Source organism: Alosa sapidissima, chromosome 14 (genome assembly GCF_018492685.1).
Source record: "Alosa sapidissima isolate fAloSap1 chromosome 14, fAloSap1.pri, whole genome shotgun sequence".
NCBI classification, from domain to species: domain Eukaryota; kingdom Metazoa; phylum Chordata; class Actinopteri; order Clupeiformes; family Clupeidae; genus Alosa; species Alosa sapidissima.
This window is the reverse complement of record NC_055970.1, coordinates 34,500,549-34,515,525: the sequence shown is the minus strand read 5'-3', so window position 1 is coordinate 34,515,525 and position 14,977 is coordinate 34,500,549. Positions and strand designations below refer to the sequence as shown.

The following is a 14,977-nucleotide window of genomic DNA, read 5'->3' as shown; positions in this document are numbered from 1 at the left end:
CCAACTGGCCTGTAGGTGGCCGGAGACAGTTTTCTGTGAATATCTCGAGAACCGTAGGGCCTAGGAGGTCCACCTTTTTTTTGTATGTTGGTCTTAAGGGGGCATGTCAACCCATCCCATTACCACTTATTTCATGTATAGCGCCACCTAGTTAAAAATTAAAAAGCAAAAAATAAGGTGTTTTCATCACAATATCTCTGGCTGACAAACTGCACGAAATTAAAAGTGTAGGATCATTATGACACCCTCCGAATGCATGCCAAGTTTTGTGTACTTTCGTTCATGGGGGGCCTTACAATAAAATAATTTATGTGTACATTTAGTGACGTACACCAACAAGGATTCCCGGGACACTGAAAGACCGGGGTACACAAAACTTGGTGGGCATGTACCCCCACATGGATAGCATGGAACCGTCATTTTTCGTTTTCATCTGCAGCCCCCCCGCTGGACTGGACCCCCCGAAAGGAGGGTAGGGCAGACACAGTTCTCTGTGAATCTTTTATGGTATGTTGGTCTCAAGGGCGCACATCAACCTGGCTCATAATCACTCATTTGTGATTTGCCCCCCCCCCCCCCGGTAAAAAATGAAAATCAGCAGGATTAAAAGAAAGCCAAAATAAATATTCATCATCATCATCATCATGGCTGCATTTTCAGTATTGGCGAGAAGTAGTCATTTGTCCACTAGATGGCGCATCGTTGCAGTGAGACGTAATTTTGTTGGAAGTTAAAAGTGGGTTGGAAAAAACAATGGACGCTTCATACAAGGACTGTAATTTACCGCAGCGAACATCTAATAAGGATAGGACGATGTTCACATGAAGTGTAATTCCCATTTCTTCTTGAAGCCGAAATAAATCTGAGGATGTTTATCGGACATGCTTGGTTTTTACTGCAGGTACGTTAATCTTGTAATATCAATAAGGACCTAGGTAATGTTACCGTTAGCGTTGGTTGAGTGATGGAGGCATTTGATTTATTGCATTTGTAGAAAACTATAAATGCGGTTATACCAAGCAAATGTATAGCAGCACTGTTTGTATCTTTCGACTGTCATTTATTGCACGTGCTACAAAATCATTCTGTGCAATGGAAGATTTACCAACGTTACACCGGTCTGATACAGTTTTGCCTATACATGCGTGAGACTGAGACGCCTGTTTATTTTGTTTTAAGTGCGTGCAGGGTGTGAGAGGGGAATCGATGTGCTTTGATTACAGCTTGGTAGTTGTAGTCTGTGAAATTAAAAAGCACGTGTGTGTGAAGTATCCAAACAATGACACCTTCATTTCATTATGGCTGCTTTAGCAAAACACCTTAAGCTACTGTGTAGTGGGTCCCATTTAGAAGTGGCTACTTCATTCGCGCTTTCCTTGACTCATGGAGCTGCGTGAATGTTATTACAACTTTTCGCCACGATATGACAGTTTAAGTCCGCTTGATACTGTAAGGCGTAAGCCATTGGTTTCCAAAGGAGATTTTATTTGTGTCGCCAGCATAGCCTATTGACAATTTATGTTGTAAATAGGCCTACCTTATAATCCTACCTGTAGCTTAGGGAAGCTAACAGCTTTCTATTAGGATCTAGTTTGTTAGTTACCGTTTTGTCATAACTCCCTGATGCATTTTTGCATTTAGAATAGCCAGAGCGTGTATATCTCAATCGGAAAATTAAACAATATCGGGTGCCTATGGACTAGGCTGGGTGAACCCAGCCTGATCTGCCCGCTATTTATTTTTTGATTTCTTAAAAGATTGAGCTTGGTCTGGTGAAAGCCAGACTAGCCATGGACCTCAGTTAAACAATGCAAGGGAACATGAATCAGCCTATATTTGCACTAACAATAACGGACAAAAGCTCTTCAACTTTGGCCCGTTAAAATGTGTATGAACAGTCTAGCGACGCATTTCATCAAGGCCCATTTGGACATGTCAGTTATTTGCACCACTGGTTAGATGTAAAACAGCATTTCGTTTCAGACTAGGCTACTGTTACTTAATTTGTGCATTAACAATAACGTTTCAGACTACTGTTACTTAATTTGTGCATTGACAATAAAGTATTACATGAACTAAAGATGACTAAAATCTTATGTAAGAAGAAGAAACATTCACAAAAAATCCATCCATCCAAAAATGACCTTTGTTTTTGATAGCTGTTGAAAACGGCATGGAACTGACAGAGATGTTTTTGTTTAAAAATACATAATAAATAAATAAATAAATAAATAACATTATGCTGATACCTTTTGCATTTCCCAAATACAATGTAGCCTACAGGTGTAAGTGACCTTTCATCAATCCAGTTGCAATGGATGAACTGTGATGAACTGCCCTACTTGTGATTGTTTAGAGATTTTAAAGGTTTTATAACAATTCTACATCTTCTTTGGCTATTCTACAATCTATTCACCTTTTCAGCACCAGTAGGGTACTTTCTGTGCAGCCGCACACACACACTCAGGCATGCCAAACAAGCATACACAAAAGTTTCAAGAGTGGGGGATGGAGTAAAATATGGAGACAAATTGAAGTGTGATTTATTTTCGCGGAACGGATGTACAGGACTGAGCGGCGGTCATATTTTGTACCGCTATGCGGTACATCTAGTTTCAGACTTCATCTGGTGCTCCCTAAAACTACACATCCTGTTTAAGTGTTTCCTGTGTGTCAAAATAAAAGTCACAGCCATATCTCATGCTTTGCGCATTATATCTCCAGTCATAGTCAATTACTACTGACCATTTATCTGACTTATCCTTAAGAACTGTGGAGGCCTCTTATTTTGTGTGACTGGGTCCAGATTAGACTGAATTGGAGTGCTATGCCCTGGTCTTTTAACCAGCATTTGTGGATGGAGCATCAAACTGAGAAATTTTCCGGAGCCCAATGGTTTTATTTACAGAAACAGTCCTGTTTTTAATGCAGGGCACGGGAGATCACAGCCATCCAATTTTGTTTTTCAGCCCTGTACCTTGTTTACAAAGACTTCTCTGGATTCTCTCTCTCGATATTAAAACATTATTAAAACATCTCTCTCTAATGATATTAAAACATTTGTGGTGGTGGTAGTTTAGTAGCTAAGAAAAAGTTGTGGGTTCAATTCCAGGCTTCTACCGTTGGGCCTTTTAGCAAGGCTCTGGGGACAATGGCCCTTGTAAAATAGATGACATAATAAGTCACTTTGGATAAAAGTGTCTTCTAAATGAATGAATGTAATGTAAATGAATATTATACACTATAGATCAGGGGTGGGCAATCTTTTTGGCTCAAGGGCCACATTGGGTTTTGAAAATGGGCCGGCTGTGCCCTCTCACAGTTTATCAATGGCCAGTAGTGGGAACTACTGTTGCCTTCATGATTTCCTTCTAAACGTTTCTTATAAGAAAGAGATTTCAATTATCAACAATGACAAGCCAGCTGGAACCTGCCTCTCTCTCTCTCCCTCTCATGCGCGTTCAAACGGGTTTCCAATTAAATGGAGTAACATAACGTTAGATCTGCTGCAATGGAGATTACAAAGAGTATCATCTTAATTGAGAGAAATAAATACATTGCATTTATATGCAAGTTATTATTTTGATCTTTTTGTTGACTGTTCACATGCTATATCTGACTATTAATGTATTGACAATGTAGATCCATTCAAATTGCACATTTAATGCCATGGAAGCAAACCTGGCGAAGTTTTTCAAGTCCCAGAGTGATAATATAGGCGATAACAATCAGTTCTTGCAGTGAAGGCCAGCGCTCCATCTTCACTAGGATGATGTAGTTGTACAGCATGAGGTACACAAGATAGGCAGTCTACAATAGAAACACAAAATATCAGGTGAGACATATTTCAAAGACACTCTGCAGCACCCCTAACTAAGTGATGAATGAAATAGCAAATATGAATATTGTATATGGATTATTCATGTTTTTTTTTTGCGTTAATGTTCACCTTTTTCATTAACATTATTAGTAGGATTGATATGAAACAAAAAATGAAATGGAACAACACAGATAACTACAAATGCAATTCCAAGGAATTACCAATGCATGAAAATGCAAAAATTGTGATGTAAAATATCATGTATATTTTAAAACAGATAAGGTAGGGAGATACAGTGCAACTGGAAACTTTTCAAACCCTTTCAAGCTTTCAGACCCTTTCAAGTTTTTCACATTTTGCTATGTTTCAGTCATCTTTGAATGCATTCAATTCATTTTTTCTCATCAATCTACACACAATACTCCACAAAAAGCAGGTGATTGAAGTGTTTTGTAAATTTATAAAAATAAAAGACATTATTAGGAGAGACACACATCTGTCTATGTAAGGTCTTACAGTTGAGGGTGTATGTCAGAGTGAAAACCAAGCCACGGTCAAGAAAATTGTCCGTAGACCTACAAGACAGGGTTGTGTCAAGACACAGATCTAGGGCATAAGAACATTTCTGCAGCATTGAAAGTGCCCAAGAGCACAGTAGCCTCCATAATGGTTATGGTTATGGTTTTGGCAGACGGCTTTGTCCAAAGCGACACAAAAATACAAAACAACTTAATATTTAAAATTGAACAGGGAACAGATTAGAATGTTGGTCAAATATAATAGGGAGAATAGTAATAATAAACAACAATATCAATTCAATCAATAGCCTAATAAAAATAAGCAATGAAAATGAGGGGAAAGGCAATAATAAAACAATAATGTCCATTCAATCAATAATATAAAAACAATGACAATGGTAAGACTACATTAAGGAGAATATCAATAATAAACAATAATGTCAAATTAATTAACAGCCTAATGAAAATAAAACAATATTATACAAACCATAACACATAAGCGCTTAAACAACTAAGTACATGTTGAATATGAATGTCTTTAGACCCCTCTTAAACGACCCAAACCTACCACAGGAACGGAGAGCACTGGGCAACTCATTCCACCAACATGAAACCACTGAGGAATAGAGTCTGGAATTAGATCTAGTTTTTATGACTGGTCGACATAACAGACGCTCAGCATAATTCTCAAATGGAAAATTTTTGGAACAACCAACAGCCTTCCTAGATCTGGCCACTGAGCTAAATTGAGTAATCCGGGATGGGTGGCCTTGGTCAGACAGGTAACCAAGGACCCAATGGTCACTATGAATGAGATCCAGAGTTCCTTTGTGAAGGTGAGAAAAGCGTACAGAAGGACTACTACCAGTGCAGCTCAGGGCCTGGTTTCTTCCACACTCATTATGGGGAATTGTAGCCAGATAGTTCAATCTTTGTTTCATCAGACCAGAGGATTTACTTCTCATGGTCTAAGAGTCCTTCAGGTGCTATTACTACACAACTCTCATCACCACCCTGATAGGCACAGGAAAACAGATCGTCATCTCTGGGCCTCTACCTATCTACAGAAAGGGTGCTGCGAGATGGTCCAGACTGTTCAATCTCCACACCTGGCTGAAATGCTACTGCGCTTCCCTAAGCATATGTCAACAACTTTGACTTGTTCTGGGAGAGGCACAGCCTACTGAAGCATGATGGTCTTCACCCAAACCAACATGGAGCCAGGCTGCTCTCGAACAACATAACGACCACACTGAGGGGCATTGACATTCTGTAGAAAATATCACAGATTCATACCCCCAGGTATCGATTCAAATGGCATTGCACATGTGGATGGATCTGAAATTTTTTTGTGCAGGGTAACATATAGCACTACTACTACCATAGATCAAGTTACTTCATGTAATAGCATGACAGCTATATAATAGCTTATACTTCTATTCCAACGTTGATTTCTGCCCAATGAATAGTAGGGTGGTCCTTATTTTTCAAGTCTCCAATTGTCATGCTCTTAACCCTTCAAATTGTTCCTTTATATAAGAAAATACAGCATGCCAATTTCTATGGCAATAACATAATAATTACTGGTAGCTCAATAGCTTTAAACTTTGAGGTGATTTTTTGTTTGATGATTTTCATAAAAACAGATAATTTGAATTGGTGTTGTAACTGGCTAGTAAAATTCCAAAACAATCTCCATAAAAGCATCTAATGCACCATATATTCCTAAATATGTATTTTAGATACATATTTTAGATACATATCTCAGTTTACTTATTGTAGAAAATAAATCCAAATTAATCCACCCATGACCCGGTTTAGCAGATTTACCTTTCCTGGTGGAATCAATACATATTTCTATTGATGATCACCTTGGTTATTGTTTGGGTTTAGAGCACATTTTCTTGCTCTTCATTAAAACATTCAAACAATTGTATCCACGGAACCCCAAATATGTGCCACAAAACTGTATGAGGAAAAGGCATCTTCACCATTCCTTCCTCAGCTTTGCTTGCAGTTGTGTTGTGTACTAAGAGTGTTTATTTGATTGGTTCCACCATACCAGAATTAGTTGGATCAAATCTGCCATCTATTAGAATGGAAGATCACGGACGGATCTATCCAGACTGCAAAAAGTCAACACTGGCTGCTGAGCATCAGAAATGAGGGATTGTTGAAAACTTTGTGCTTTTTTTAGATTGTTGTCATGTCAGTGTTGCTCTGATTTCAATAAAATGTAGTTCATTTGCAGCAACTTTTAATATTACTTCCATATCACAATAACACAGCACAGCTTAACATAGGCAATCTTCCACATGATTGAACTACCTCTAAATATATTTTTTTTGTCAAAATGTTTGCATATTTCTAATTTTGAAGTTAAAGGGAACAGTTTAAGAGGTTGACACTAACATTTTGCAAAAAAAAAAATTGCACATGATAAGGACCACCCTAATGTATAGTGAAAAGAAAAGGCAATTTTAAAACCAAAACTAATATTCTTTCCATACCTCAGCATATTCCTCTAATGCCAGACGCATTTTCAGCTGACATGGGTCTACTAAATATAGGCACTCTCACTACTAAAACCTTTGCAACCAATGATTTTATCAGTGTTGTTAAAACCTGGCTAACTTCAGACAGCGCAGCTGCTCTTGTTGAAACTTTGGCGATTACTCTTCCTTTGAGTATATCGCCCTCACTCTGAAGGCTGACCCAGCTATACTCCTACTGACCTTATACCGGCCTCCTAAAATTAAGGACTGGCTTCCTCGACCAGTTTTCTGAACTTATGTCCTCATCATCACTAGCTATGATCAGATAATTGCAAATGGTGATTTCAATATCCATGTCAATAAGACGACTGATGCTAAAGACAGTAAGTTCCTTAATTTTTTTGGACAGTTTAGAGCTAAAGCAGCATGTTATTGGGTCCACCCACAACCTTGGCAACACCCTCGATCTAGTAATTTCTAGAGGGATAGAAGTCACCAGAGGTGGGACCAAGTCACTGTTTGGCAAGTCACAAGAAAGTCCCAAGTCTTAGCAGTCAAGTCCAAGTCAAGTCACAAGTAAATACAGAGAAGGGCAAGTCAAGTCCTGAACAAGTCATCAGGTACTCTTCACTTAATAATGCCATTATTAGACTATCGATCATAATTTTAACACATCAATCTAATCTACAGTATTTTTTTATAAATACAGATTAAAATAAGATAGATAGATAGATAGATACTTTATTGATCCCCAAGGGGAAATTCAGGAAAGCTGAATAGCTTAAACGGATAGCTACATGACACTCAGCACAGCAGCAAATATATATTATTTTTCCAAATTGGGGCGTCCACTTTTTCATTGGGGCGTTTCCCTTTATACGTTTCTTATATTTAAAAGGAGATATCAATCATCATCAACAATGACAAGCCAGCTGGAACCTGCCACTTGTTTTCTCTCCCTTTCGTGCGCACTGAGACGCGTTCTCAATTAAATGGAGTAGGCTAGCATACAGTGGGCATCGCTTTCAAATGACCACTTCATTCGCGCATTACGCGGCGTGAAGCTGCGTGAAGCTTTAGTACCACTTTCAGCCACTGTGCGTCGCTCTGCCACTGTACATCGCTCTGCCTGCCGTCCCTTACATAATTGTTGCCGAGAGTAATCCCAGCCTACGAATTCAATAACAAAATAAATCATGCATAATTAAACATTACCTCGATTTAGGCTACTTGAGTATGGCTTATGGCTTGACTACACGAAAATCGAAATCGAAATTTGCTGTCTACATTATTGTCAGTGTTGGGGTTAACGCAACTACGCAAATCAAAACAGTGGTGTGATAATTGAGCCAGTAGAGAAATAACTGTTCAGAATTAATCTGTAGCCTTGGGTAGGCTTCTGCAAAAAAAACATGTTGTTGCCGATTTAATACTATCTGGCGACGTTTTTAACAGGCTACGCAATAGAGGCTTAGACAACTATGACCCACGTTTTGGTTTCGTAAATTAATTTGCCCTACTTCTTGACTGCAATGTAGTCAATTGACTGCTTGACATGTCATTTTTATTTTTCTGTACGATAAACAATTACATCTGCTTTAGGCCGCAGAATTACATTCATATTTGGCTGACTGCAGACGCGCCACTTCCCTCCCCATATTCCAAGATTAAGATAGTATGAAGTGCTTTTTGTATAGGCTACTATCATAAAAAAAATAGTTAAAACGAATAGCTATTTGCAATTTCACAAAACACTGGTCCTCATTTTGCGAATGCGAGGACGATATGAGCCTGTTGCATTTAGTTAGATGTCCGAGTCACGCATAATGTTTGAAAACCACTGGCTCGTAATCACAATAATTTAACACACGACAGTTGGATAACCTACTTCATCATGTCCCCATGCCTACATTTTTGTGAGTAGCATAGAGATCGTTAAAAACAATAAAATATGGCTCTCCGTTTGGGACATCGAAAACTTATATTTTTAATAGACTACCGTCGAAGATGCTGACTTGCAAAAGCCTCGGGATAACACGTTATCTCCACTATCATCAGTCATGCCCCTTGATCAAAGTGGGGAATGAAATAAAAGTTTGATAACCACTGGCTTAACAAGTTACCTGCAGTCCAGAACACAGAATCTGTTGCAATATTCTGATGATCGGCGATGATATCGGCAAATGTTTGTTTTCCAAAGTAAGAATTTCACTTCACCATGCACCTTCGACAATACCTGGCCTACCTGATATCATTACAAACATTATTCTGTGTCCTAAAACTGGCATATTTTATGGCATTGTGTCATGTAAGTTCGTTGCAAAATCTAGAGAAATGTGTGAGGTGGTCAGCGGGGGACAATTGAGACACACATTGGATTGTGTTATTACTTGAACATTCCACACTATCCACAGCTGTGGTAGGCCTATCAGGGGCAGGAGGATTACTGTCAGCGCAGGATTTATATAAAATTCTTCAACAGAAGGCCTCGAATGTTGTCTTGTTTGTGGAGTGCTTTGCTTCGCTTCTGTAATTTCGGCTTCATTGAAAATGAGGGCTTCCCTCAATGACCCTCCGAGAATAAATAAAGGTTAAATGAATGAATGAATGCAGGCTTGCCCAAAATAAAGGCATGTGGTTTGCGCAGCCTACAGTAAATAACAGACCCGCCAGAATGTGCGTTATGATGCTTTTTTACGAGCAAGATGTTTTTGGTACCCTACGCACACTGCATGTTCTTAAATAACAATGATCATCAGTAATATTCGACCATTAATTTGGGTAAATGGGCAAGCGTGACCACCTTGATTGGCTGATTGGCTGATGATTGTAACGCGGGCATGATTCCAAACACCTCCCTTACGATGATGAGTGACAGGTCTCAGAATGCGTGCGCTACACAAGGACTGAAGATGATGAATAACTGGGGCCGTAGGCTATTCACAAAGGCTTTTATCTTACTACTAGGAGTAGGCTACTCCCAGACTTAGGTGCTACTTTTAGGTCTAAAATGCTTCGTGAATTACTTAGGTGAAAAAATTAGGAGTCCTAAAGTTAGGAGTGACACGCCCATTATTTTTAGGAGTTGCTCCTAAATTCGCCAGTTAGGAGCTACTTTTAGCCTTAAAATTCTTTGTGAATATGGCCCCTGAATAAAAAGGCCTAGCCTAAATGAATCAAGGCAAAACAAATAGCCTAGTAGCCCAATGAAACATACGGATTGATGTAGTATCTTGTAACATTATTAAATTATTCTGTTACTATGCCTACGTTTGCAAAAGAGAACATTTTAATTTGATTCACAATAATGTTACATTTAATTTACATGTTGACAATGATTAGCCTAGTTTTGGTTGTTGTTGGCGGCGTTATTGCATGTTAGTTATGCCTACAATGCAAAATTGCTTCCTCGCGATTGGAAGCTCCTGTAGCTGCATAGGATTTCAAAACCGCAGGTTTGTGAATAGGTCTGTGAGTAAGGAGTCCTCTTGACTTCTTTTAAGCTGTCAGAGGTGGGAAGGTGTGATTGTTTTGGGGGAAGGGCCGGATTAACTGGGCACAATTGTCTGATGGCCCCCCTTCCCCCCAGCCAACGTGAATCGGGTGGTTAGTTAATAGGCCTATCGTGAAGATTTGTCCTGCCATCTAAGGCACGAGCGCATCTGTGAGGCCAAGCCTCACCAAGTAGCTCGTTTGTTTACAACTAACATTCCATTTAATTAAACTGCTTTATAGGCTATGCCGAAATAGTTTTCAACATTTTGAATATTAGTGTCGGGTGAATTGAAATGTTCTCAAAGTAGCCTTATGGCTGAAAGCTGCTTGGGACACCCCCCCCAGTCAAGCAATATAACCATACAAACGCGCTTCCTGCACTCATTGTTTCAAAAGGAGTAATTTTGGCTTTGTCAGAACTGAAGAGCTGTGGACGGCACTGCACGGTATGCCCAATGAAAATAAATTAACGCAATGCAACACAACACAACATAACACAGACCCCGCTTCTCTCGCGTCAGTCACTGACATGAACGAAACACAGAACCCGCTTCTCTCACGGCAGTCACTGACAGTAACCTAGAATAAATGCATGGGGAAAAACACTTCTCCATGACAAAGACATCGTAAAACACTGAAAGTTAATATTTTGTCACTAGCAACATTCATCTGTCCTTTGTCAAATGTATTATGTTCCAAGTACCCTATGCGTAATTCTGCTTCATAAAGTTGAACAAATACATTTGCTTATTTCACAGAAAAATATAAATAGCCAGTCTACAGTGCAGAGTTGGTAAGTTATGGTAGGCCAACTTGCAGTGAACATACAAAGAGGGGAAATTATTTCTCTTGCAGCTGAGTAGCCTCAGGTGCGCACGTAGACATAAGGCCGAACATGCAAGCGCCAATGAATCGTGCTCTCACGACAATCGCGCCGTTAAACTTAAATAGGTTAACATCACTCTAAGTTCGCCTTCAAGCAAGGAAAACGATGATTTGAAGACATCTGTTTCGTTGGAAGGGCAAGGGGTAGCAACAGGGCAACACAGAGACAGGCCCGATGGCAGGGCTGTTATGAGAGTATTAAAATATGGGATATTCTACGGGAAAACATTAAAACGGCAAGACAGCGGGGGAAGTTAAAATACGTGATAAACACGGAAAAAGTTGGCATGCATTGTTTCGGTCCCCGTGCACAGGGATTATTTGTCATACTATTAATCACATATGATTATTTGTGAAATTGTGCAAACAGGCGCAACACATTTGAAAAGGAAGGACTGGTAGCATGCAAGCTCGCGGGAAAGATTGATTTAAGAATGTTATCACAAAGTGTGTGGATGTGGCGCGGGCGGAAGACAATTGGCAGGGGAGGGTCATGTCTTTTTTAACAATTCTGTCGGAGGGTCATTGAACAATTTCTAGCAGGCAAGAGAGGGTCATGCAACTTCCAACTGAAGCACTCAAAATTCCTCTGGTGGCCCCTTCAATAAATAACGATCAGTCCCTAGATTGCTGCTGGGCTATATGTCTTGGTTCTGTTAACAACTCATTGTCAAACGCATAGCCTATCTCGCGGTTGCATCCATTACAAACAAACATGCAATGTGAACGTCTGGGATTGGGGAGAGCACTAAATGCTCTACTGAATAAGCACGAAGTCAAACCTTTAAATGAAAAACACTCTTTAATAATCCAAAAAAATAAACCGCTAATGAAGTAAACTTGTGACCATCAAAAATCGTTTATCGCTCGTAACTCCGTGATACCAGGACGTAACAGGAAGGCATTTGGCTGAGCAACGGAGGTTAAAATGCTCCATGTTTTGTCCAAATGATGACTGTCTATCATCGTTGCACTCGGAGAAAACCGGAATGTTTAATTCGTCCCCGTTTCAATCGTCCCGGTTGTACCTACTCAAAACGCAGATAGAACCTTATTATTCTAAGGTAGCGAAATAGAGTTCAGCATGATTCATGCCCAATTAATTCCCCCTGTTAAAGTGTTCGCCTTTTTAGTTTGGTTTTGTGATAGCCTATGATAAACGGCTTATGGCCAAATATGTGAAAACGTTAAAATACAGTAGGCGATAAACACGGAAAAAGTTGACAGTGATTTTTTCATAATCACTTTGGAGGGTCATAGAAAAATGTATTGCTGGCGAGGGAGGGTCACGTCTTTTTGGACTAATGCTCCCAAAACTCCTCCGGTAGCAACAGTCCCTAATGAAGTAAACTTGTGACCATCAAAAATCGTTTATCGCCTGTAACTCCGTGATAACAGGACGTAACAGGAAGGCATTTGGCTGAGCAACGGAGGTTAATACTCTATATTTTGTCCAAATGATGTCTGTCTATCATCGTTGCACTCGGAGAAAACCAGAATGTTTAATTTGTCCTGCGTCTCTACGGCTGCAAACGGGATTCACTCGCAGTTAACCAAATATTTCTTTATTAGGGCAGGGCAGGCATATTTCTGGCTATTACATTATTTCTAAACCAGTCTGCTAAAGTCTGTAGTGAAAAGTCTGTGTAGGGTTTTCCAGGCTCCATTTCTTTTTACGAGACACCCTGCTCACTTGAGCCATCTACCGGTTGTTTGGGTTGTTGCAGCGTCTCACTGGAAAAATACAAATTAAAGTCGCGTGATACCGCGTGATCCCACGCGCGGACCGCGAGTGAAGCTGGCCAAGTCGAAGCACTGCCCACTGTACGTTTAAGTTGGATCTTAATTGAGAGGACCTGAAAAGTATCATCTTTATGTAACATGCTGTTGGTGCATTTTGACATTGTAAACGTTCTCTAACAAGAATGCAAATCAGTTTGCAGTAAAGCTAATATTTATTTAATATTGGTCCTTCCTCTGTCTCTTGGTGCCCTACACACAGTGCGTGATTCGTGTGGTAGTAACAGCAGCACTCATCACTGTGCTCTGCCTGTTTGTGTCCACTATGTGTTTTGTTTTTTTCAGCGTGGAAGTGAAAGCATCTCTGGGGTGACTGGTCCACGATCAGGGAATGTATTTTTTGACTCGAGTCAAGTTATTACAAGTCAAAGAGGCAAAGTCCGAGTCAAGTCTCGAGTGAATAGTATTCAAGTCCAAGTCGAGTCGCAAGTCATTCCGAATTTTATCAAGTCGAGTCTGAAGTCATTAAAATCATGACTCGAGTCTGACTCGAGTCCAAGTCATGTGACTCGAGTCCACATGTCTGGAAGTCACTGACTTATCGGTAGACAATATCAATATGTCTGATCATTGTTGGGTATCTATATGCTATATAGCTATATGTCATACTAAATGCCTTAAAAATGCATCCTGAAACTACAATTAAATCACGGTTCCAGGACTCTTCCCTTCCACTGTCTGTAGACACCCTTCTACCTATCTGCGAGACCTAATGACAACAACGCCATGTCACTGCCTTGGCTCACTTTCTATATGAACATCCGGGTGAACAAGCCACTTCCTCTTTGCCTGGAACACCTCAGCTCGTTCCGAGCAACAAGAGATGGTGACGTCGTCGGTCTCATAGATCCATAGCTATGGACATAACTTACGATCTATTTCGACCTCCCTCAGACCGATGACTCATGCCATCAGGGTTGCGAGGAATAAAATGCTTTGTGCCTTTACATCCCCTGTGCAGCAGAAAGCACCACTGAGCTTAGTGGAGCAGAAGCTGCCACATTAACCCTATAAAATCAGGCAAATGTGCAGGGTGTGCTCCATGAAGCAGCTGCACAGATCTCCGCTACACCCTCAGAGCAGCCCACGAGGTAGCCATACTTCTTGTAGAGTGTGCCACCAAGTTACCAGGAGCGGAAAGATTCAGACTGCATAGGCCTGGGAAATGGTGTCACCCAGAGTCCATCAACTGGCTGATGGAAGAAAGAGATAGCTGCTGCACCGCACATGTGGCTGGGACTAACTGTTTATCACCAGTTTGAGAACACTCTCCATTGGCACTCTGTATGGTTTGCATAACTGCCTCATCTAACTCCTGAGGGAGGGGCTGAGCAGCGGCCATGCCCACAGTTGTAAAATTGCTGGCTTGGGGTGCCAGATCTGTCCGTCTATCTGAGACGAGAGATCTGCCCTGACTGGCGTGGTCCCCCAATGAAAACCACATGTCGCAGTGAGTCGTCTCTGATGACGCAAACAGGTCGGCCTGGGCTCTGCCGAACCGAGACCACAGCTGAGATACCACATCCAGTCTCCACTTGCCCAGGAGGGGGCCTGTCCTGGACGGGAGGTCTGCTGCTCGATTCTGCACTCCTGGAATATACACTGCTCTCAGGATTGCTAGATGGACAAAGGCCCACATCAGCAGCTCCCTGGCTACCTGGAGGCAGCGAAGGGAAGAAGTTCCACCAGGGCCAGATGGACCACCTTCAGCTCTAGCACATTTATATGCTCGCCCCTTCCAAGAGGGGTTTCAAACATCCCGTACTGACCATCCTGCGTGATGGGATGTGCCCTAGTGGGACTCCCCGAGTTAACAGAGCCTTGTCTTTCCATGGATGCAGTGCGCAAAGGAATGTCCGTGACCCTGATTTTCACAAGCCTGTCTCGACCTGGATGAAGGCCGAACGCACTCAGCCATCTCCTGAGGAGACCCAATGGAACCACCGCTGTTCCTGCAGATATGG

General features: G+C 40.9%; 1 protein-coding gene across 1 annotated transcript in view; it reads right to left on the bottom strand.

Moving 5' to 3' along the window:
* The window catches only part of LOC121681487 (transient receptor potential cation channel subfamily M member 1-like), a 196,737-nt gene that overhangs the window by 34,953 nt on the left and 146,807 nt on the right, over positions 1 to 14,977 (bottom strand). Inside the window, exon 19 of the mRNA XM_042061245.1 lies at positions 3,682 to 3,810. Coding sequence (XP_041917179.1) covers positions 3,682 to 3,810 — 129 coding nt within the window. The remainder of the gene's footprint in view (positions 1 to 3,681; positions 3,811 to 14,977) is intronic.